This window comes from Stegodyphus dumicola, chromosome 12 (assembly GCF_044657685.1).
Source record: "Stegodyphus dumicola isolate Sdum_Otavi_A_Nest chromosome 12, ASM4465768v1".
NCBI lineage: Eukaryota > Metazoa > Arthropoda > Arachnida > Araneae > Eresidae > Stegodyphus > Stegodyphus dumicola.
In genome coordinates, this window is record NC_140779.1 from 57,547,926 (window position 1) to 57,572,163 (window position 24,238).

General features: G+C 31.7%; 1 protein-coding gene across 1 annotated transcript in view; it reads left to right on the top strand.

The window, feature by feature from the left end:
- Positions 1–18,864, top strand: part of LOC118180701 (cytochrome c oxidase subunit 4 isoform 1, mitochondrial-like) — a 57,051-nt gene extending 38,187 nt beyond the window's left edge. Inside the window, exons 3-4 of the mRNA XM_085827742.1 lie at positions 6,503–6,634; positions 18,626–18,864. Coding sequence (XP_085683868.1) covers positions 6,503–6,634; positions 18,626–18,762 — 269 coding nt within the window. The 3' untranslated portion in view covers positions 18,763–18,864. The remainder of the gene's footprint in view (positions 1–6,502; positions 6,635–18,625) is intronic.
- The last annotated feature ends 5,374 nt before the right edge of the window (positions 18,865–24,238 follow it).

Genomic DNA, 24,238 nt, shown 5'->3' on the forward strand with positions numbered 1-24,238 from the left:
GTGAATTTCTGTTGTAGCATCTGTTGCACCCGTACAGCAACGTGTGGAGGGGCTCCATCTTGCATGAACATGACTTTCCAGGGCATTGTCTTTGCTGAAGTGCGGGAATGACAAAGCTGTTTCCACATGTGGCGATATTTCTTTCTGGTAACAGAACAGGTTTCCGGTCCTGTCGCGGTAATGTTCTAATAGAAGAATGGACCTTCAATAAATTCCACTGTGAACCCACACCAAACAGTTACCTTTGGTGAATGTAAGGGAATTGCTGTGACTGCATGTGGTGGTTTGTCATCCCAAATTCGGCAGTTCTGGGTATTCACAGTTCCATTCAGGTAAAAGTGGGCTTCGTCTCCCCATAAGATTTTCCATGGCCAAGCATCATCCACCTCCATTCTGGCAAGAAAGGTGAGAGCAAAAGTCAATTGCTTATCTTATTCGGGATACAGTAACTCCTGTACACGGCTGATCATGTACGGATAGAAGTTGATAATCTTTCGTAAGATTTTCCATACCATACTGTAAGGCATATCCATATTCTGAGCTACTCCACGAGCGCTAGAGGTGGCAGCAGTATTGTCTGGTCCTCTGTCGACAATCGGCCAGGGCAACTGCTTCGATTGTATCCTGTGGTACGTGTTTTTGTTCTCTGCCTGACTGAACCTTCAGAGAACCTGTTTTCTCAAACGTCGCAACCATTGCTTTTAGCCCATTAATTGGCACAGGACCATTACCTTTACACATTTTTTTGTGCGTTCTAAAAGCACAAAGAACGGCTGACGCGTTGCACTGGTTGAGCTAAAAGAATTTGACCAGTAACGCACGCTCGACTAAAGAAGGAGACATTGCACATAAACTTTCAATCCGATTGATTCAAAATGTAACACATTGCCTTTTAAAACCCAAGCAGCTGGCACTGTGCAAATGGATGTAAAGTTAAATTTGAATAAAGAACTTCTGCTCAGCATACATGATATTGCAGATCACGAGACTTTATCGGTGTCTATGTAGATTTTATGCTTTTTTAAAAGTGTTGCCATATTGCACTTGAACTAAATCAGAAAATGTGCATAATAAAAGGTAATTTTATTCCATATTAATTTGCATTTGTTAACACTCTATTTTCTATTACACAGTGCCAAATATTCCCCTAGCGGTGACTTTTGGAACTAATTTGTTTTTTCGCGGAATCCTTCGTCCCCCGTTTTGTTTAATCCTCCTACAAAATGTGGCGTCATTCTCGCAAATAGATCGCGCTGCAGAACACTGTGAGCACTGTCAGTTTAATTATGGCCACCTGGTATATATATATATATATATACTACTCTGTTACCCAGCTCAGTGATCTCAGTTTCTTTACTCTTATATGTTTGTAAATTGTCCATTTTTTGTTTTAAAAATGATTGTTCTTATTTTTAAAAATGATTATATTGTTCTTATCTTCCGGTTAAGATTTTTATGCCTTTAGAAAATCTGCAAGCAATATTTGTAGAATTATCAACAATTTCAAAGCTGTTTAAGTGCAGTTAAACCTAATTTTTAAATAACATGGGGGAACATTTATTTACATTTGAAACAGCAGAAAAGTAGATTTGTTGCCAATATAGAGAGACTGAGCTTCGCAACAACAAAGATAACGTCTTTATTTATTATTGTGAATTAAATCATGCTTAATCTTTTCTGAAATTTTTCGAGAAAATATGTGTTTTAAGATTTACTTCAAAATTTTTAATATAGATATTTTGAGTTTTTATGTATTTTTGCCTTGTTGCGAAGTGAGAACTGAATTAATTGAATGAGAAATATGGAATCATCTGTGAAAAATTGTTCAATTTTGTTTTGTTTGCTTAATTTCTTTTATACATCGTTCTAGATTTATTATAGTATTTGAATAGAACATGTGACTATGATTAGATAATTCTTCAAATGATATAAATTTTGTGCATTCTGAGTTATAATAGAAGCGAAATATAATGCTGGTAAGTGAACTTAACGCCAGAGTGTCGCTATGGTAAACAAATATAGTGAATTTTGAAGAGTGCATTTATTCTATTGTGGTTTATGCACTATTGACAAAGTAGATTTAATTCAATCCAATAAGTTTAAATGAAATGCAAGAAAAAATGTGTATAATTTAATATTCCGTACAAGGGAGTCAGGTGGTGTACACATCAGATTTTGTGATAAATTGTCTTTTGTCCTACTCACTTACACCTGTAATTTTTTTCTCATTGTTGTTCTTCCCATGTATGTAGAAATCTGTTTTCTTTAATAAAAAAAAAAATGAATTCCACAAATTTGGCATCACATATAACCTTGCCATTACATGCTGATCATGATCACAATCATCCAAGAATAGGGGAAACTTCAGTGTATAACTCTATAATGAATGCAAAAGAAGGCAGACTCCACAGTTGCATATCAGTTTGTTAACAATGAAAACAAATGTACTAAATGCAAAAAGAAATACTTATTGGGAAAATGTTCATTGAATCTTGAAAGTGCACATCCTTTTGTGCTATACACAAAACTTGGTTGCCACATAAATACCTGTTGGCGACATCTGAAGCTTTTCAGAGTGAGTGTAAATAATCAAGAAGTACCAACATAGGTATCCATATCTGTTTTTTAAAATTTATTATTCACCATTTCTGTTTGCAGTGAAGTGAACCTTTTAATCTTGGATATGCCATGCTATGCAATGGGAGGGTGTCATTATGTAACAATCTCATTTGTTTATGAAAACAGATACTAATCCTAGTTCCAAGCTCTAAGTATATATTTGGTCTAATCAATGTTATGTACACCTGCAAAATAAAGAAAACTGAGGTTTGTCTGGTATTTAGCAAGAACCACAAGACTGTATATGCTGATAAATGAGACTACAATTGCTATTTTTGTCTAGCCTTTGCCCTAAAGAACTGTTTTAACTTTTTTTTGGGGGGGGGTTACATTTTTCTTATAGTTTTTACTATATGATACTGTTAAGAGAAGGAAAAAAATTCATGATTTATATTTTAATGAAGTTTTATAGATATTTTTATGGCCCTTCTAATATTTAATAAGACTGGAAGGCTATATTATACAGGATGAATCGGAACAAGAGGGCAAAACTTTAAGGGGGGATAGAAGGCAACTATACAAGCAATATTCATCATAGAATGTATGGTTGGAACTCAACTCAAACAGCAAGCCGCTAGGTGGCATTGTAATAACTGGTATAAAAAGAGTCAGTTCTCTAACCCAATGACATTTTCTACCGTGGATGAGTGACTTTTTTGTGGTTATAAGAACCACAAAATTTCCAGGTCGATAAATTGGTCGAGGTGATTCCATAGCTGGGCCACCAAGATCACCGGATCTCTTGTGTTTGGACTTTTCCTGTGGGGCCATATGGCAAGCCTTATGTACAAGTGCCCCTTTGAAAATAATATGGATCTAGTCACCAGAATCACAGTTATTGCTGGCAATATTCGGGAAAAACCTGGCGTATTCACAAATGTGCACCAACCCCTAGCTGGTGGAAGTTCTTTTGAGCGATTTCTATGAGCATGTTCTGTTAACAAGATGTTTTGGGAAGTATCTCCTCTCATTCTTGTGTTAATTCTTTTAAATATGACAGTGGAAAACTACCCTGTAACTTCTCACTCTTTGCTTTCCGACCATACATTCTATGATAAATATTGTTTATATAGCTGCCTTTTATTTCCCCCTAAGGTTTTGCACTCTTGTTCAGATTCACTTTGTATTAAATTGCTAATGCTTTCCTAATTGGTATGGTGATTAGTAGTATCAACTGCCATATTATTGGATCTGTGTTCAAATCCTCCAGAAGACTATGTTTGTAAATGAATATTGTCTTTATGACATTGGGGTGTGATTGAGTCAAAAGCTTCCTTGAAAAATTTGTGGTATGGAGGATGGGTTAGATCTTTGGAATTTTATTGCCTGTGTTATTCTGCTGTAGAATTGTAATTGAACTAAGTAAAATTCTCCTGTTACACCTGTAGTATGGCCTTGGCCAATAGCATATGCTGTTTTCCTCTTGGCCATGATTAATTCATTGAGATGATTTGGGTAAAATAGCTCATGATAACGCAATTGCTTACAATACTGTTTCACTCTTATATAATGAGAAAATCTGAGAATCCATCATATAGCATGGCAATACAGTTTCATTTTAGCATGTTAATGAGTATGCATAAACCCTCTTTTAAAGCGAGTCGAGTATATCTTAATGTATATACATACTTTGATAATACTATCTTTATTTTAAACATATAAAAAATTAGGTTATGTACTATGCCATCATTTGCAGTATACAATAGCAACTTATTTATACACACAAAAATGAAATAAATTCTGTTGTTAATTTAAATTAACAACATTATTTTCTGTACCTACACTTAGTTTATTTGTTGATGTAGGTGACCAATCATATCACACCAATGGGTCAATCCTGTTGGTTCCTTAGTAATCATTCACAATGGCTTTAACATCTGCATTTTGTCCCATTCATTCCTAAAGATCACATTTCTGTAACTGGACACTGTCTAGCTTGAGAGCAGCGTCGTGCAAGACGGCACTGCTTATGGTGGAGTGTCAATGGCAAGTGTCTTAATGGACGTCGAGATCTGAGCCCATCGTGACCTAGTCTTTTGCGAATTGTATCCCTGGATATATAGTGTGATCTCTGCATGTTGGCAAATGGTGTTGAATTGTTGATAACGTAACTGTTGGTGTGGACATGACAGCTTTTTCTAATTGCACAATCATCTTTCTCTTTGGTGGCCCAGTTATGTCCTGAGCCACTACAGTAGCTGACATGCCTTCACTGAGCCACTGATTCAAGCAAGGGACTATGACCATATTGCTTCAACCAGTATGCCAGCTGATCCACGTGTTCAACCAACAGTGCTGTCGAGTATGTCTTAAAGGCTTCTTTTGTTACAGTGTAATGTGCCCAAACCGTCAGCATGGTTGTAAATGCTCGTCACTCACTGCACTTGCCCTTATACATTCTACCAAATGTGTGCTGTATCACTCCACAAGGCCAATTGGGGCTGCAAATATTATCATTTACACTACTCGCCAAATCACATTTGCATGAGATGTTTAGTAATTGTGGCTCAGTTTTTTTTTCGAGTGCATATATTTTCTTTTTTGCAGCCTGGAATGTATGACCTGGAACTAGAGATATATCTAAAATGGAAAATTTGCAAAAGTTCATTATTCGATACTTCTGTAATAATAATAGCAGTAATAATAATACAGCCACTACTATGTATGCAGAAGCTTAAAATATTGGGTCATCCAAAAAATTCTGTGGTTTTATTATGATAAATATGAATGAAGCAATATAAAAACATGAACTTTCATTGAATCACTTAAGCAGCATTTTATTTTATGACTTTTTCCATCTCTCAAGCAGCTGAAAAATAAAAAAAAGTGGAGTCAATAGATTTATTTGTATGGTTATCAACATGCTGTTTGGCAATCTCTAAGGAAATTAACTCCATGCCATTCAGAGAATTTTAAAGTGAACTAAAAAGACGAATATTGAAGAGGGTAAGATCTATTGAATGTGGGAGGTGACGCAAAACATGTCAGATATGCTCAATAAGTAATATTCATCAAAATGTGGGGTAGATCATTATCATAATGGAAAATAGCGTCTCAAAGACTGATCAGTTCTGAATACTTTACTTCAAATTCTGCTAAAAAAAGCTGCCATTTGAGAGCATTATTATTATTATTATTATTATTTTTTTTTTCCAAATTTGTCTGATTTTGTGACAATAATTCATAGTACATAATTCCTTTATAGTCCCATCATACACAACCCTTCTCTTGTTGTCTTTTAGAGATGCAGCCCTTCTCTTGATATTATTAAATTAATATGTAATGAATGATCTTGATATTGTTAAGTTCTTTTGACTTACCTGTAATCTTTTTATTGTAACATTATTGTCTATACTTTTAATCTCCAGAAATAAGCCACTTTAGAGAAAGGGGCTTTTGTTTATGAATCAAGGACCAAAACAGGCCCACCAGCGACCGAGTGATAAAATCACAGAAGGATAACAGTTCAGTCTGGGGTTCGAATTCCAGCAAACAGCTGGCTGCATGATTCTTTTCATAGTTTTCCCGAATGTGTAACTTATAAATAAGCTAGTTTTTCTTAGAAAGTCCTCCATGGAAGCATCCCACGCCTTAGGCAGATAGTCCTCGAATACTTTGCCATAATCAAATAAACCAAACCACATGCCAAAACTCGAGGAAACACAGTCTTTTCTGTTGAAATACGGTATACCCATACTTCATAGGAACTTAATACCCAATCTTCTTCAATTGATCATGTAGTATACTTTTTGGAATGTTTATTCTGTTTTTTTTGATTTGTTTATTCTATTGTTAATTTTTTAAAAATTTTGAAATGAAATTGAGAGAAAAAATAATTTTATAATTTACAGATGCTTATTATTATTCAAATCTTATTGTTTAGTGTACAGGCACAGCTTTTGCTTGACATTTGCTGAACAACGAGCACCTAATGGTGACTGGAAATACAATATTGGTGGTATTTTGTGTTTTATGAGTACGGTGCTGTGGGCCTATTATTTGCTGGTAACGTATGGTATGGAACATTCTGTTTTTGAATTACTAAATAGTTTAAGTTTATACATTTAAGAAAGTACTACATTGTTCCTTTTTTTTTTAAATGTGATTTAAGTAAAACATGCTCATATGAATAATAAAATCTTTCAATTATGCACTTGTAACAAGACAAATTATTCTTCAAAGAAATTTTGCAATCTAACAAAGGGAAGAATACATGAAAGAACATGTTAAACAGTTGCATTAAAATTATGCTTTTCTAGTTCATTGCAATGATTATAAAAATGAACCTTGCAAAATTTGCTACACTGATTCCTGCCATTGCACAATCATTGAACCTGTGAGAACTTGCTACATGTGCAACCCTGATTTATGACAAATAATGATGTGAATTTTTGTTTTCATAATTTAGTTTAACATGTGTGCTAGTACAAGGAGTAAACCTGTGTTCTAGGGAAAACAGAGCATTTTAATATAGGGAGAAAATAAATAAAGTGTGGAGGTTTTCACATTTTGTATTGTAACGTATTTTGCAGTATTTAACGAAATAACATATGAGCTTCTTAGTAAAACATGAATTTTATTCTCAGTTCACAGAGGTAAATAATTTAAAATGCAATTTTATCCGTTACAGCATCACACTCTAGCCTACTTTTACTATTTCTTTCTTGATAAATTTTCAGTCATCTACTAACTGGTAAAACTTTCAGAATAACAACTTTAAACATTTCGGCCATCATTTTGCTAAATGAAAATGACGCATTTTTAAGTCCTAAAGGCATCCATAGAGGTCTAAATGTGTGAAAACTTGTAACAAAAGTGGCTAATCGTTGGGCATTAGGTGTTAACAGTATTTGCCAGTATCCCTCTGTTAAATCCAAAAGAGTTATATATATTGTGCCTGTTACAGCTTCCGCTCGCTGTTTGGTATTAGCCAAGGGGATGAATTGTGTTTTAGTCAACTTATTAAATCTTCTATAGTCGATATAAGATCTCTGAGCATCTCCTATTTCAATTATTTTATGTTGAAGCATTTTATCAATTTCTGTTTTTAATTTCTGTCTAGAAGAAATTCTGTGTAGTTTACAGTGGATCGGTGTGTTTTCTTGTCAATTAATATCATGCATTATAAATGAGCTTTTCCGGGCTTAATAGAGAAGATTTTTGAAAATTTCAATAGCAGATCCTGCAGTTCTTGAATTTGTTGTTCATTTAGCTTATCATTTAAGGAACTGTTTTCTTTGATTTCCTCAAAATCGAAAAATGTTGGTTCAGAATCAGTTGTTGGGAAATTTTCCTCCATATCATCAATTACAGATTGGTCTTTTGTGATCATAAGGTTAACCGATTCTGCTCACCTATGATAAGGTGTTAACATGGCAGACTTGATTATGTTTTTTTTTTTTTTTTTTCTTTTCTTTTAAACTCCCAACATAATTAGTTTCGGATAATTTTTTTCAACATTCCCAGGACCTTTACATTCAACTGCTAGTCTAGTTGGTTTACTCATTGATACAACTAATTAAATCTCCTTCAGAAAATTCTCTTTTGATAGCTTTACAATCATACTACACTTCTCTTTTTGTTTGCATTTCCATCGTTTTATCCAAAGCCAGCTCTTTGCATCTTTTTAACCGATTTATCAGTTGGAAAACGTATTCAACAACATTATTTCCTTTGTCTTCAGGATTCATCCATTGTTCATATAATAATGTTACATGTGTTCTAAGATTTTGGCCATATACTAATTCTGCAGGTGTAAATCCCGTACTCTCGTGCGTTTTTGTTCCCTAAGCAAATGGAGGTGTGGGAACTCGCTTTTCCCACTCAGGGGTTGCGGGTTGCTTCGATACATAAGACTTTTAAAATTTGTTTGATTGTTCAGTGAAATCTTTCAACAAGGTTGCTTTGCGGATGGTGTACTGAGCTTCCAGTTACTTTTATTCCAAATTTTTCAACAAATTCAATAGCTAGATTGGTCATGAAGGAAGTACCTTGATCAGTTTGTATTTCTTTCAGCAAACCCATTCTACTAAATATTTGTAGCATGGCTTCAATTACTGACAATGTGTCAATATTAGGAACTTGTACAGCATCCGGATATTTTGAAGCTAAACAAATAGCTGTAATCAAATTTATTGCCATTTGGTGTTATTGGTAAAGGAACACATGTGTTGAAGTTAATTTTTGGAAATACTTCTGCAAAAATTGGTACTAAAGTCAAAGGTGCTTTGGCTTTATTATTAGACTAGCAGCCTCGCTGCCAGCCTTCATCTGGCTTTTAAATGTAACAGAAAAATGGCTGAAGGAAACACCAAACATTAAATTTAAAAACTGCGTAGAATTTTACTCTGCAGAACAACTTCATAAAAAAAGTTATGACGTATAACAATATTACAATAAAATAAGCAATATCCCTTAATACAAATATTAATTATCCTAATAAATTAGAAATTGTAGTAAGCTCGCCTAAAAGTTACCAGGAGCTGTGGCTCCAAAAAGTTCAACACATTTTAAAAAACAATTTCATTGAAGGGTGAGATATTATGCTACACGAGAAAAGAAAATAAACACAGTAAAATATTTAGCGTTGGAAACTAGTAATGGCAAAAAATACAGTAAAATACCTATGGATGTGACACTTGAAAAATTAAAACATATGAAAATCAAACCAAGAAACAAGTTAAAACATAAAACAAACAAAATCAGATAAAAATAGAAAGCGGGAAATGGTAAATTAGCTGAATTCGACTTCCAATCTGGCTTTTCAAGGGAAATATTTGATTGAACGTCGAATCAAGCTAACTCCATTACCCGTTACGCCGAAACAGACAATTGAAACTTTTTCGCTACAAAATTTTTTAATTAGACAAAGTGTCTTGGAAAATTTATTAGTCTCAATTATCTGTTCCAATTTCCCGACGCGTCCGCACAAAATGACACATTAAGGTGTTAAAATATGTAAAAACTATTCCGATTACATCTAAAATCAAGACAAAAATAAATAGCGGTCTGCTATTAGTCCTAAATATACAATAACATATGGGTTGGGTCTGCAAGCTTAAAGATTTATAACTTTATTAAATTTAGAAATCTGTAATTAAATTTAAATGAAAATTTAAATGAAAATGAACACAGTGGGTCTTGCTAAGAGAAAGAAAAAAGTGGTTGTAAAAGAAACAGAAAAAACTGACCTGTGTCGATGCAGAGCTCTCCCTCTTAAAACTAAGTTGAAAAGGGGTTGTAATTCCCTTCTGTGAACTTCAGCGTCATCCCACTCGTCTTGTGACGTAAGTAGGGGGGAGCGATGTCTTTTGGGCATCAGCCAATACGAAAAGACTGTCCGTTAGCTGTAACTCATCTCTAATTTTCGAAGGGAGTCGGAAAGCTCGGAAAAACGTGTAAATATATCAAAATGGCGTCAGTCATGTTGTTGGAAGAAAAAATTGTTACTGAAAGTGAAAATGGCTAATTCAGCTAAAACTACTAAACTTGGCCACTAAAGTAAGAGTAAAAGGAAAAAACGGTCATTTTGTTAATAAAAAGTTGTAATTCTTCAAGCTAGCGGGCGATCAAGCTACTATGAAAAACGAAAAGACCCGATTTGTTAATAAAAGTAGTAAAATTGGCCATCAAAGAAATTTAAATAAAGTTATAAATCTTTAAGCTTGCAGGCCCAACCCGTATGTTATTGTATATTTAGGACTAATAGCAGACCGCTATTTATTTTTATTTTTATTTTTATTTTAGATTTAATCGGAATAGTTTTTACATATTTTAACACCTTAATGTGTTATTTTGTGCGGATGCGTCGGGAAATTGGAACAGAGAATTGAGACTAATAAATTTTCCAAGACACATTGTCTAATTAAAAAATTTTGTAGCGAAAAAGTTTCAATTGTCTGTTTCGGCGAAACGCGTAATGGAGTTAGCTTGATTCGATGTTCAATCAGATGTTTCCCTTGAAAAGCCAGATTGGAAGTCAAATTCAGCTAATTTACCATTTTCCGCTTTCTATTTTTATCTGATTTTGTTTGTTTTATGTTTTAACTTGTTCCTTGGTTTGATTTTCATATGTTTTAATTTTTCAAGTGTCACATCCATAGGTATTTTACTGTATTTTTTGCCACTACTAGTTTCCAACGCTAAATATTTTACTGTGTTTATTTTCTTTTCTCGTGTAGCATAATATCTCACCCTTCAATGAAATTGTTTTTTAAAATGTGTTGAACTTTTGAGCCACAGCTCCTGGTAACTTTTAGGCGAGCTTACTACAATTTCTAATTTATTAGGATAATTAATATTTGTATTAAGGGATATTGCTTATTTTATTGTAATTTTGTTATATGTCATAACTTTTTTTATGAAGTTGTTCTGCAGAGTAAAATTCTACGCAGTTTTTAAATTTAACGTTTGGTGTTTCCTTCAGCCATTTTTCTGTTACATTTAAAAGCCAGATGAAGGCTGGCAGCAAGGCTGCTAGTCTAATAATAAAGCCAAAGCACCTTTGACTTTAGTACCAGTTTTTGCAGAAGTGTTTCCAAAAATTAACTTCAACACATGTGTTCCTTTAACAATAACACCAAATGGCAATAAATTTGATTACAGCTATTTGTTTAGCTTCAAAATATCTGGATGCTGTACAAGTTCTTAATATTGACACAATGTCAGTAATTGAAGCCATGCTACAAATATTTAGCATGGCTTCAATTACTGACATTGTGTCAATATTAGGAATAATATAATTTATAATTTTTGCCAGTTTGACAATATAATTTAGCTTTCATATGTTAAGATGACATTACCATCTACCATATGCCTGGATGGCGAGAACTAAGAAAAGACTTTTGCCTGTTTGGCAGTACAATAAAATCACACTGCAGCACTTTGACGTTACTACTTATTTTTCACATGCCTGCTTGGCAACATATTCAGAAACACTTTTTTCTTTTTTTTTTTAAATAGCCAGGATGGATTTTACATATCATTTATCAGAATAAAAAAAAAGAAAAATCAGCTATTCCAATAAACAAAAAACAAAAACAAACAAACAAACAATATATATATATATATATATATATATATATATACAAATAACAGTAAAGCTTAAATAATAAGTTTTTAAATACTTCATTACCACAAATATTAATTATAATTTTGGGCTAAATATTTTTAGTATCAGTAATTTTAAACAAAAACTTACTCTATTTAAATATAATTCTAAAATGAAATATTAAAACTCAATAAATACTTTTTTTATAAAAACTAAAAGTTAATCTTATCTTTGGAGATCAGTAATATCCTGTTCTGACATTTCTTTGCTCGAATGCAAGTTATAGAAACACAGAAGATAACCTTTGAATGATTTGCTTCAAACACTGTCTTTAAAATGGCAGACTTCTGACATCCGTTTCTCCTTGAAATAAACAAACTCGGCATCACATTCGAGACACAGGAGACACTGTTGATGTTAAACTATTGATGTTATTGGTACTAGCAAACGTATTCTCAAAATTTCAGCAATTTTCTTGGATTAGTAGACCAGCACCATCGAATTGATAATTGCACTACTAATTTCCAGTATCTTGGTGGAACCTCCAAGTTTACAAGACTGTAACGTATTTTGCAGTCGAAATAGAAGATGAGCTTCTTAGTAAAACATAAATTTTATTCTTAGTTTACGGAGACAGATAATTTAAAACACAATTTTATCTGTTATGGCATCACACTCTAGCATACTTTTACTATTTCTTTCTTGATAAATTTTCAGTCAACTACTAACTGGTAAAACTTTCAGAATAACAACATTTTCTCATGTTGCTCAGCAATGATTACATGATACAAATATGGCATTGCCACTCCAATATCAAGGATAATAAATATAATTATTTCTTAAATAATAAAATATTACGCAAAGGCATTTTTTTTCACTTAGACACATACACATTTTGAGAACATTTGGGCTAAAAATATTTAAAAACAGCATATCTTTAAAATTTCAGCTAAGACAGTCTAATGAGCTTTAGATAAAAAAATTTTATTCCCTATAATATTGCCACTGCTAGCTTTGAAATTGTTGAGTTCATTAATAAAAATTTCATTAAAGCTTTACAGAATATGAAATAGACAATGAAACAAATTCCAAATTCGGGCTTCTAGGTACTCATGTTCATATAGAGTGCTATGTTATTCACAATTTGATGATTCTATGTACCATTGTTTTTTCACAATGCAAGAAACATACATACATTCATGCCAATTCTTCATTATTTAATTTCTTTAAATATAATACGGAGTTATAATATTTAGTGGCAACAATTTGAAAAGTGATACATCACATTTAAGAGATTCAACGCAAAGTGCCGTTTCGAGTCTAATATCCCATCTATGTGAATATTATTTTTAGCCCTCCCTTGGGTGGAGGGACATTCTTTTTACATTTCAGCCAGTAAACTGGAATGCAAAATACAGTAAGTGGTACACAGAATGTAAATATATTTTTCATCTGTATATGAATATGTAAATCAAAAATGTATATGTTTTATAAAATTATTTATAAATAAAATTTTCAATAAAATTCATAAAATTAAATTTTTGATAGCAGAAAATTACATGGTTTCAATTAAGTCTATATTTTGAGGAATCTTATGCCACTGCTTTCACACTTGAGGGTTTCCACTGCTTGTTTCTTTTATTTGTATCATCTTCTTACGCTTCCAATATTATTACTGTTATTAGATTATAAAATTTCTTTAAGGATAATTTCTCTTGCTTGTAAGTATATAATTTCAAGATCCTATTACTTCAATTGTATGGTTTTAAATTGAGATATTCAAAATCCAAATTTTTTGGATCTTTTTGAGGTATCAAAACTCAAATTTTGAATCCTTTTTGTAAGAATAAGAAGATGGAAAAAAGTTCTTCACTTAAAAATATTGAAGTAAAGTAAAATTTGAAACCTGTTTTATATATATATATATATATATATAACAGGTGCATATATATATATATATATGCATATTAAAAATTTAAAAAAAACGCAAACGTAAGTGTAGATTTTATAAAAATTTCAGGGATATTTAATTCAGGGTACTAATTAATAAAAAATTCAGGGTACCTCAAGAAGGTACAATTTAAATTTAATAAATGAGTATGCAATAAAAACTTTAGGTGCAATTTTCTCAGCATAATTTTGACAGGGTGGGAAATATTTGGTAGTATAATTTTTTACAATATTTCAGAATATTTTTTAGATCAAAGCAAATGTCGAGGAAAGGGTGATTATTTCAATTAACCAGTAAATTTTTACAAGAAAGTTAAGAAAAATTTTAAAAATGTAATAATTTTTAGTTCTTAGAAGTGTACATGCAATATCATTCTTAGGATTATCATAAATTATTGGTAATCTAATTTCCAGTAAAATTGCAGCATGCATCTTTTAGTTTTAATAAATGTTTGTGTTGGACACTAGTAAAACTAATCCTTTTGATATTTTAAGATAAGATATGTAATATGTTTTTAAATTAGGGTTCAAAAGATTAATGGCAAAAAAAATCTTAATGATTAGAAGTTTAATATCTCAGATCTTTGTAAGAATTCACATGCCTCTAGTTTTAGCCAGCACCTTTGTATTTGAGACTGCAGTATTTGAGGCAGTTATATTACCAACAAGCTTTGTAACAGAAATATCTGTTTTCATTTAACATTAGGAGAGGAAAAAAATGTTGTGGTTGATTGCAATTTTAAAAATTTTAGTTTAAATGCTTTAATTATTTAATTTGTTTACTATAAACAGCATTGCAATTGTACTACAGAATAAAAGTTATCAAAAATGCTTAAAATTGACAGATAATACTTAAAAGAATACATAATCAAGTTCAAGTATTTAGAATTGTAAAAAGTCAAATTAAACATAAATTTATAGTTCTTGATTGAAAATGTCTGATTTTGAGTTCAAATTAACTTAAAGAAAATATTATCTTACTTTTTTAAGACCAAAATATCCCTCCACTTTTTGTGCAAATGTGAGTGCATAATTCTTTTTGTTCTTTTTACATAGAAGTCCCCCCCCCCTTTTTTTCATTTTCATCCTTAAAGACAATAGTTAACTTTATCCTATTTTTTTTTTTTTTTATTTAGATATTAGTCTGATAAAATTGTAGTTTAAAGACTCAAAATTGAAACTTTTCTAACGTCTTAAATGTATGGTTATAATGATTCACATTCTTTGATTATGTAAAGTTGTAAATTCAGTTACTTAGAGTTTTAATTTTTGATTAAAGTAGTTGGATTTTTGTAATGTATGTCTAGAATGTGTTACAGTTATTGAATTGAATGTTTCAAATCGCTATTATTTCAGAAAATGTTACAATTAATTTTATAAATGTTAAATTTTTAAATAGATCCTGCTTTGTTAATTACTTTAAAAGTATATTTTGCATTTCTGATAATTCCTTTATCATAGTTTGTGGTAAAATATCAGAGATATCATGGGCTTTTCAGAATATTTAAGGTGAAATATAAAAAGGATTAATGTAAAATGAAGGAATATTTTTTGTATCAGAATATGATAATGCAAAAGTGTTAATAATAAAATAATTTAATAGTAAAACAATAGATATTAGCTCTAGTAGTGAAACAGGTTATGAAGAAGAAAGCAACTTGTCTTTGGGAAATGACAACTCTTTCAGAATATATTTCTCCCTCTATGAATGAACAATATATTTAAAAGATGTCTTGTATGTAACAAACATTATATTTACAGTGAAACTGTCTGATAATGCAAAGAATATCACATTTGTAATGACTGTTTTGAGAAAAAATATGCATTTTGAAACTATTAGTCATTTTAATTTCCAGTTTTTTATGTTTGTTTATTTTACATTTTATGTATATGAAGGGGGAAATGTTTTTTTTTTTTTTTTTTTTTTTTTTTTGGGTAAAGATAAATTAAAAGTGTTTTTTTTTCCCTCCCCAGGGGGACGAAGGGGTATTATTATGTGCATAGAAATTAAGCAGCATTTGTACATTCTTTAAAGAAGAGTATTTATATTAGGAGCTCAAATTACTATCAAGCTGTCTAAAAATATTAAAATTACTTCTTTAAATGCCAGTTTGGATTGTTAATTTTCAGTCTAAGTTTTCATCAATTATGTATGCCTTCCCCCTAAAAAAATTGTACAGTACAAAGTTTTTAATCCGGACATCCATAATCCAGAATGATCTATAATCCAGGCCTCAGAGCTACAAACTTTCTGCGCATGCGTAGCATTTACCAGGGTTCGTAGCGGTCCTTATAAGTCCTTATATATGAAAATAAAATATAAAGGCCCTTATAGGTGCTTACTTTTTCTTTAAAGCCCTTATTTTTTTGTTTTTAGTGCTTATTTTTTCCTTTTAGAGTTTTTTTTTTTTTTAATGAATGCGCTATTTTTCCCCGTACCAAAGCCGAAACTAAATAAACAACTTTTCTTCCTAATATGGAATGCCAGATGGTGAGTCATACTCCCGGAAATAGCTTTTCCCCCCTTTTTCTGCATTAACATAACCTTTGGTGTGCACGATGGTCAAAGAATTGCGAAAGCAGTAGAAAATTCCGCTACATTCGGTATTCTTTTCCTCCCACCCAAATTCTACACACGTTTGAATTTCTATCAAGATCTTCAAAATTTGCATTCTCGTTCTGCTTGGTCAGTTCATATTCGTGTATATTATGATCGTTATGCTTATATTATGAGCATATGTATGAATGTTTATAATAACATAGTTGCAGTAACTGCTGAAGTATAGTAAACTTCCAAAAATGGTTGTGTTTTAACACAGATTAGCTTTTCTAAGGAATAATATTCGGAATGGCTTAAATAAAAGGATAATAAAGTAATCGAATAGTCAAAATAATTTCATATTTTTTGGCCAATATATTATACAGTACGAAGGTAAGGAAGTCTTCCCTTTCTCCGCAAAATCTTGAATATTGAAACTGTTACAGTTCGCTGCAAAAACAAGCAACAGACTCTTTTTTTTTTTTTTTTTTTTTTTTTTTTTTGGTCACTTTCCAATCTGGATTGAATAGGACTAAAAGTTCTGCAGTCTACCAACCCAAGCGAAGAATGATTCTATTCCGGAAATTTAACGCTGTCTGTTGAAAATTAGAATGAAAAACACCCCAGTTATTTAGTTCTTTATTCTCCCAATACCGGCAGTTGTTGATTCCGATTGCGTAATATCATGTAGGGAAGAATTATGGTGCACGTATTGCGCAATAACGTTTGCGATATTTTGCAGAGATAATTAATTTTGATGTTCAGTCCGAGATTTGTTTATGAACACTTACTTACTAACTGAGAAGTTGTTTATGAACACTTACTCACTGAAAGAGTTTTACTGTGCTCTTGCTAAGCAGAATATTTTTTAGATCCGTTGGTTTATTTTTATATGATGCACATATTGAAATGTCAAAAGCATTTATTTAGCGGAAAAATCTAAAGAGCGGCTACAGTCATCCCCCCTCCGCTCCTTCAAGTTACGCTTGACTGTCCAAATATTTGCCAATTCCAAGTATGCGGGTTAGTTAAGCTTTTACTGTTAAAGATGACTGCATGAACCAACTTTCTGTCTTCTGATTTCAGAAATGTTCCTCTTTTTTACTTAAATTTCTTTGCTTGCAATATCTGTTAAGAGAAAACTGATATACAATGAAAATTTAGAAAAATGTTCAGAATTTAGATTTAAATTATGTAAATATCAATATGAGTGGAAAAATAAATTGTATTTATTATTATGTTCCAAGCAAATACAATAAATATGCCTTATTATTATTTATTTTCTCTATTTTGAACTGAAATTTCATCATTAAATCTTGTAATATAGTTTAGTTCTTCATAGTTTTTTTTTTCTCTCATTGTAAACTAGTTCTATAAATTGAACTGTTATTTAAAATTAAAAACAAAAACAAAAAAAGTAATTATTTTCCATGGTTGAGGTAACGCTTATTCTCTCTTTATAAGTACTTCATTTCTCATATTTTAAATTACAAGTCTAATTTTTAAGGTTATGCAGTTGTGTATGATGTAATTAGACAGGTGCTTATTTTTTTTCTTAAAATGTGCTTATAGGTGCTTATTTTTTTAACTAAAATGTGGCTATGAACCCTGTTTACGCATGTGCATAATACGTTTACACATGCGCATTTAATGTATAACAGATGGTATAATCTAGGCTAAAATTATCTATTTCAGTTAATGTTGCAGAATGTGTTGCTCCTTAATCTTCTAATTGGATCCGGCTTATTATTTTTTGCAGACTGTTAGAGCAAACGTAAGCTTGAACTTTCGATTATGTCAAAAAGAGTTTCCGATTCTGGAGCTGTCAAAGGATCTACAAAGCGAAAGCATGTTTCAAACAAAAAGTAGAATTGCTGCAAAAAATGGATAAAGGCATGAAGAAAGTGACAGAGAGGTTAGTGAAAACGAAAAAATTTTGATTGACAAGTTAGTCGGTATTCTCAGCAAGCAATTACAGGACTTGAACAGTGGAACTTTGTAACTGAACAAGAAATTATGTCTCTTTATAGAATTAAAGAGAAAGTATTAGCACATAAAACGAAGCAACTTAAACAACTTAAATTGGAAGAAATGTTTAATAAAGTAAACAAATAAATATTAAGCTTTTTTTTTTGTAAATTTTGATACCCTTTAGATCATAATTGCTCTTTATTTCATAAATTACTGTTTCATATTTTTAATTTTATAATTTCTGCATGCCATCTTACCAGATTTAAATTGATGATCTATAATCCAGAAAAACCCCTAACCTGGAATCGCCAAAGTCCCGAGGAGTCCGGATTAAAGACTTTGTACTGTATAAAATTATGTAATATTTAACATTGTTTATTATTAAAATGAATGAAAATTAAGCATAAAATAATTGTAAAGAATGATTTTTAAAGTATGTTAAATTAAACCTTATATATTGTGTTAACGTTATTTTTTAACACTTCTTTTTTCTTTAGTGTATCCACCATTGCCATATTCTTTGTCTGCTGAACATCGAGCAAAAATGTTGGAGACCATGATTCATTTGCGTGTTGATCCCATTGATGGCCTTACATCAAAATATGATTATGAAAACAACAAGTGGAAAGATTAAATAAATAAATGCATACAGTATCAAATTAATATCTGTAAATTCTAGCAAATTTAAATAATTCTGTGTATGTGTATTATCTTTAATAAATGGGACATAAAAAGAGTTCAGTTTTTGAAAACAGTTTCTTTACTGCCACTGCATGCTTTGTCAATCAGATTTTTGTTGAAAATTTCTCAGCCATCTTTTATCTGAATAAGTCATGGGACTTCCTAAATGATATATGAGGTTTTAGCTCAAATTGTGTGTCTAACATTTATTATTGTAATGGATAATTTAATAAACAGTTACTATTTGTAAATTCTTTATCATTTTTTTAAATTAAAAAAATCTTTGTTGAAATAATAGAACAAAAATGCAGATGAGCCAAAACTGTCAAGCAGAAAAGACAAAAACTGCAGCAGCTTATAAATTGCAAAAAATTAAAACCATACATTTATTTCCTATATGAACCTATCATATCAGCTTATAAATTGCAAGAAATATTAAAGCCATACTTTTAATTTCTATATGAACCTATCGTATAGTTATATGGTTTAAATACTAAATGAACCACATAGATAATTACCATGTATATAAGTTAATTATAATATTCATGCCTAGTTGAGCAATTTCATATTAGGTCTACATCCACTGTACTAACTACTGGTATGCCTGGAAACCAATAATAATATGTCACTGATTTTTCATAATTTTTCTTTTTATGCCATAGTAAAATATTGTGTTTAATTATGGCTTAGCATGCATTGCAATCAAAAACAACATTTCTAATCATAACCATGCTGTCATCAAATAATCATCTCATTTTTATTTATTATTTATAAGTTTAACCAAAAATATATAGGGTTAAGGTCTTATTTTCTGAATAAGAGTCTCCACTCCCTTATAAATGTTGTAATTAAAAGGAAAAGTCATCAAATGCTATTTTAAAGGTTATCAGTGTTATGGAATAGTTACAAAACAAACTATTTGTCTGAGTTACAAAACTAATAGTTAATTACAAATAGTTCGTTACAACTATTTGAGTGACTAATAGTTAGTTACTAGAAATTAGAGTGGAAATAGTTAGTTACAAAACTAACTATTTGAGATGGTATTGCCAGTGGGAAAGTTCTATTCTGAGTATCATGGATAAAAAGATACCCGAAGGAAATAATTTTATACTAAATATTGACTTGCTATTCTTTTCTTGCTGTGCCTGCTAATTTTATGGCATGGAATTGAACATTTCTACAGTTTATTTTAATATCCACACAATTGTTCAACATTTCCAAATTGACATTCATTTTGCTGCACTAAATTTATGCTTAGTTTTGTTTTTTAAGTATAAAATTAAAACATCAGAATTATCTTCTAATCTATCATCCTGCTTTGGCTTATTGATTATAATTTCTAATCTGCAGTTTTATTTCTTCATAGTTATAACTCCGGGCATGACTCATTTTTGTTGCAATTGTTCTCTAGACTAGGGTAGTACACGGTGTATTTATTACATTATTATGCTTGCAGTAATTTTTCTTAAAAGATATACATAGTGTTGTTGTGTCCTATGAACTCCCTCCTGCCAGAGAGTAGGGAATAAAAACATACATATATATTTAATTTATACTGCATTTCTGAATTTTTGATCCTACCAGTCATTCCACCACAATTTTTGCTTGTGTTAGTTAGAAATTTGTATATGTTGTGGAAGGCTATGTTTGTAAACTTATTTTGATAATGAGGCATTCATATTTTTTTCATAAAGGCATCTGGAAGTGCCATAGTGACAGACTGTTCTAAAAGATCAAATCTAAATTTGTGTATATAGTATTAAAAAAATGGGAATTCTCTGGAGAATACTTAATGGTTTCTAAGGAAATTTGAGATTTTGTGGTACAATTAATAGAGAACTTAGTGTCAGGGAATAAAAGATTCTAAATCTACAGTAGAGTAATAATGCTGTGTTCATTCAACCTGAAATGGTCCAAATTTCAGACTAGAAAAACAAGAGATTTTTTGGAACATCATATAGCAATCTTTGAAAGTCTTGCATTCGAGTGTCAACAGAAACTGACAGTAGCAGTAGTTAGAATGATTTCAAATGGTGTGTGCAAGATTGATCTGGAGCACTTTTGGGATATTTTTCCAGTTTTCTTGCAAGGCATTTTGAGGTTCTTACATATTTTGAAATGGCAGTCTTTTCTATGTTACCTGTTTTTTTGCACTGACAAAATCTGAAGTATATTTATTGAAATTAGAGTGGAAAATGTACAGGTTATGTCAAGCTGTGATATCCTCAGTCTTAGTACTTTGTTCTGAAGGACAGCTGTTGTCCATGTAGACTGGTTCTATGTGGGTAACAGTTGTTTCTACCGCGTTGGAATCCACTGTTCCCCCAAAAAGATAGACATAAGCTGGAAGTATGTCTCTACAATACCTTATTGTCATGATAAACAGAAATGTAGGGATATGCAGCTGTGTTCTGACATCATCTATGATCCTTGCCACACCATTGTGTCCCATTCATAATAATAATCAACTTGAATGTATTATTGTGGCAATATGTTTCCTGCTCATCCCTATGTCCAGAATCATTCTTGACAGTGAACCAAAATTATGTAAGAAACATTACTTTGGACCAATTTTGGTGGCCCTAAGCAAAAACGCTTCATTCTCTTTATGACATCCAAGTTTAAAAATAGCAGAGTTATGACAAAAAACATCTGTTTGGCTTCCGTTCCTTTAGCTCAAGAAAATTCTGTTGGTGAAAGATGGTATAAGTAAATATTTGAATGTCTGTAGCATTTGTAAGTTCTGCAGCCATTTATGTAGATAAATATTTCTCTTTTTTTTCTTAGAAACAAAAAAATGCCTCATTTGCTGTGTCATGTTTCTTCAGCTACCACCATGCATAATTAAAGTTGTTTCTTTGGATTTAGAAGTCTTTTTCAAACATGAAATGATATTATTTCAAACCCTGCTACTATTGTTTTAAATATTACTTTATCTAACTGGAAATTATTAATTCATTCTTCTGGTATTGTTAAGGCATTTTAAAAGTGGTATTTACAGTAAATGGCACTATTCCTTAGGAAAATTTACAATATGATATCAAAAACATTGAAAAATCTTGTTATTGGATTTCTTAAGCTTGTTTTGAAGTATCAGCAATTTATAATTAATTAAATTTTTTTACATTTAATAAAATTTGTAAAACAGTCGTTTGTACTAATCTTTCTCTGTAGTGTAAGTAGACAAAAACCTGTTATTCTCGAGTAATTGTCATGCTGTGTACTTCTGAGGAAATGTAATGAAGAAAAGTATGTAATTTTACAAAGAAAATTCTTGAAACATACAATGAGTAACTTAATATTAATTTGAACTTAAAGTATTAAATGCTTAATTTTGCTTTTTGTGATAATTAAAATAGCAAATGAAAGAGCCCTACTACAGGTAACAGAAAGCAGTGACATTTACATAAGCACATATTACAAAAAGTTCAGTACATTAAAATAGCCACTGTTACTAAATTTCATTCTGAATGTCAATGACCATCATCATTTCGTTAGAGATGCATTATATGTAAAATTGTTTTCGAAAATGAAGACAAAACTGTGACCTCATGAATTTTGTGTGATAGGTTGATCTTGAAGATAAGTTTTACCAGAAACTAGCAAGAAAAATTATTATTTTGAAAAATGTGGAAATTAAGCATTTAACCTAAATGTTCTTTTCTTCTCAGACAAAGCAAATCAATCTGCAATGGCTGTTATTTAGCTTTCAATGTTTGTGGAGTGCCATGGCAGGTAGATGTACCTTTATAAGGTATTTTCTCCCTCCTTCCAGCATGCCTTCGTGGTGTAACGATATAGCACACTCAGTGTATATTCAAGAGGTCCTGGCGAGGGGACTGCATATTTTTGTGTCTCCTGTTTCAAAATAATCTAATCACTCTACATTGGCACCCGAACTAAAAGGTGGTGGATGATGATTCTTCACCACTGGGATTTGGCAATTGGGTTCCCTAATCCCCAGTTACACATTAAAAGGGAGTGTATGTACGGTATTTTCTTCCTTTTTGCATGCCTTCATGTTGTAACAATAACACACTCGTCACATATTCGAGTTTTCTAGGTTCAAGTCTCGGCAAGAGCACTGCACATTTTTCAGGTCCTGACATCGAAAAATCCTAATAAATATCTATAAAGCTAAAACACATAAGTGTTGAAAACAAATGTGAGTCACTGTAATTGTATCTTTGCCTGGTTTAAATTAACCCCCTGTATGGCTTCATTCTTAAAATAAACTGAAAATTAACATAAACTTAAAATATGATGGGCAGATTGTTAGATAAAATTAAAATTTAATTGTCAAAAAATTCCCAAAGGCCAGTGTGTTGGCAAAAATTAAACATAAATACAGGGTGTCCCGTAAATGTTGAGACAAATTTCTGGGGTAGGTAGGGCACATCATAAGGGTGAAGAATTGCATAGGAATCCCTTCCCAGAAACATCATTGTATGCCGTGAAGGGGTGTTGTACCAGGATAGTTCTAGTGGAAAGTGAGGATTGCCTCATTCAAGCGGTAGGCACCATACGAAGAGCATGAAACGCTATACGAAGGAGAGCTTTTGAACATGCGGTTCCCACATGATGGAGTGCTTGCTCATTTTGGACTGGATGTTCAAAGCCATTTGAACATATCATTTCTACATCGATGGATTGGGCATGGTGGACTGGTTACCTGGACCTCATGCTCAGTGGATTTATTGGGCCTTGATTTATTTTTGTGCTGCACCATCAAAAGTGGTGTGTATCACGATCCTGTTGTGTATGAAATGGATCTCTTGACAAGACTCACCTGTGCAGCTGTTACAATCAAAGAAACTCCTGTTGTGTTTGAACATGTTCGGCAATGAATGGTCCGCCGGTATCAGGCATGTTTGTCGTCTGATCGTGCAAACTTCGAGCATCTGTTGTATCATTCAAGCTGTCGTACACCATTTGTATTCATGTCCAATAAATGTTTCAAATTAATGATACTCTGGTTTCCTTTCCCATTTTCTAACTCTGCTACCACTTATCCATTACATTTCTGGGCATGGGTTCCTATGCAATTCTTAATCCTTATGATGTGCCCTACCTTCCCCAGAAGTTTTTTGCAACACTTACGGGGCACCTGGATTTATATGTATATATGTATTAATCAAAAACAAATTACGATAATAGGCAGTGTCTGAATTCAGTGCATATAAATAAGCAAACAAATGAAAGAAATTAAGAGAATAGGAAACACAGGCACAAACTCAATGCTCACATGCAAGTGTTATTCTGGTTTTACAAACTGGAGAAAATGTGGTGATCAAGATACTCTGTTTCGAAATTTGTGATTTTTGATGTTCTCAGTTTGCATTGAGGAATTGGTTAACTAAATTAGAATAATTCGTTCCCGGTAAAATGCCATTTGAGATATTTTTAATGATTTACTAGTGTCTTTA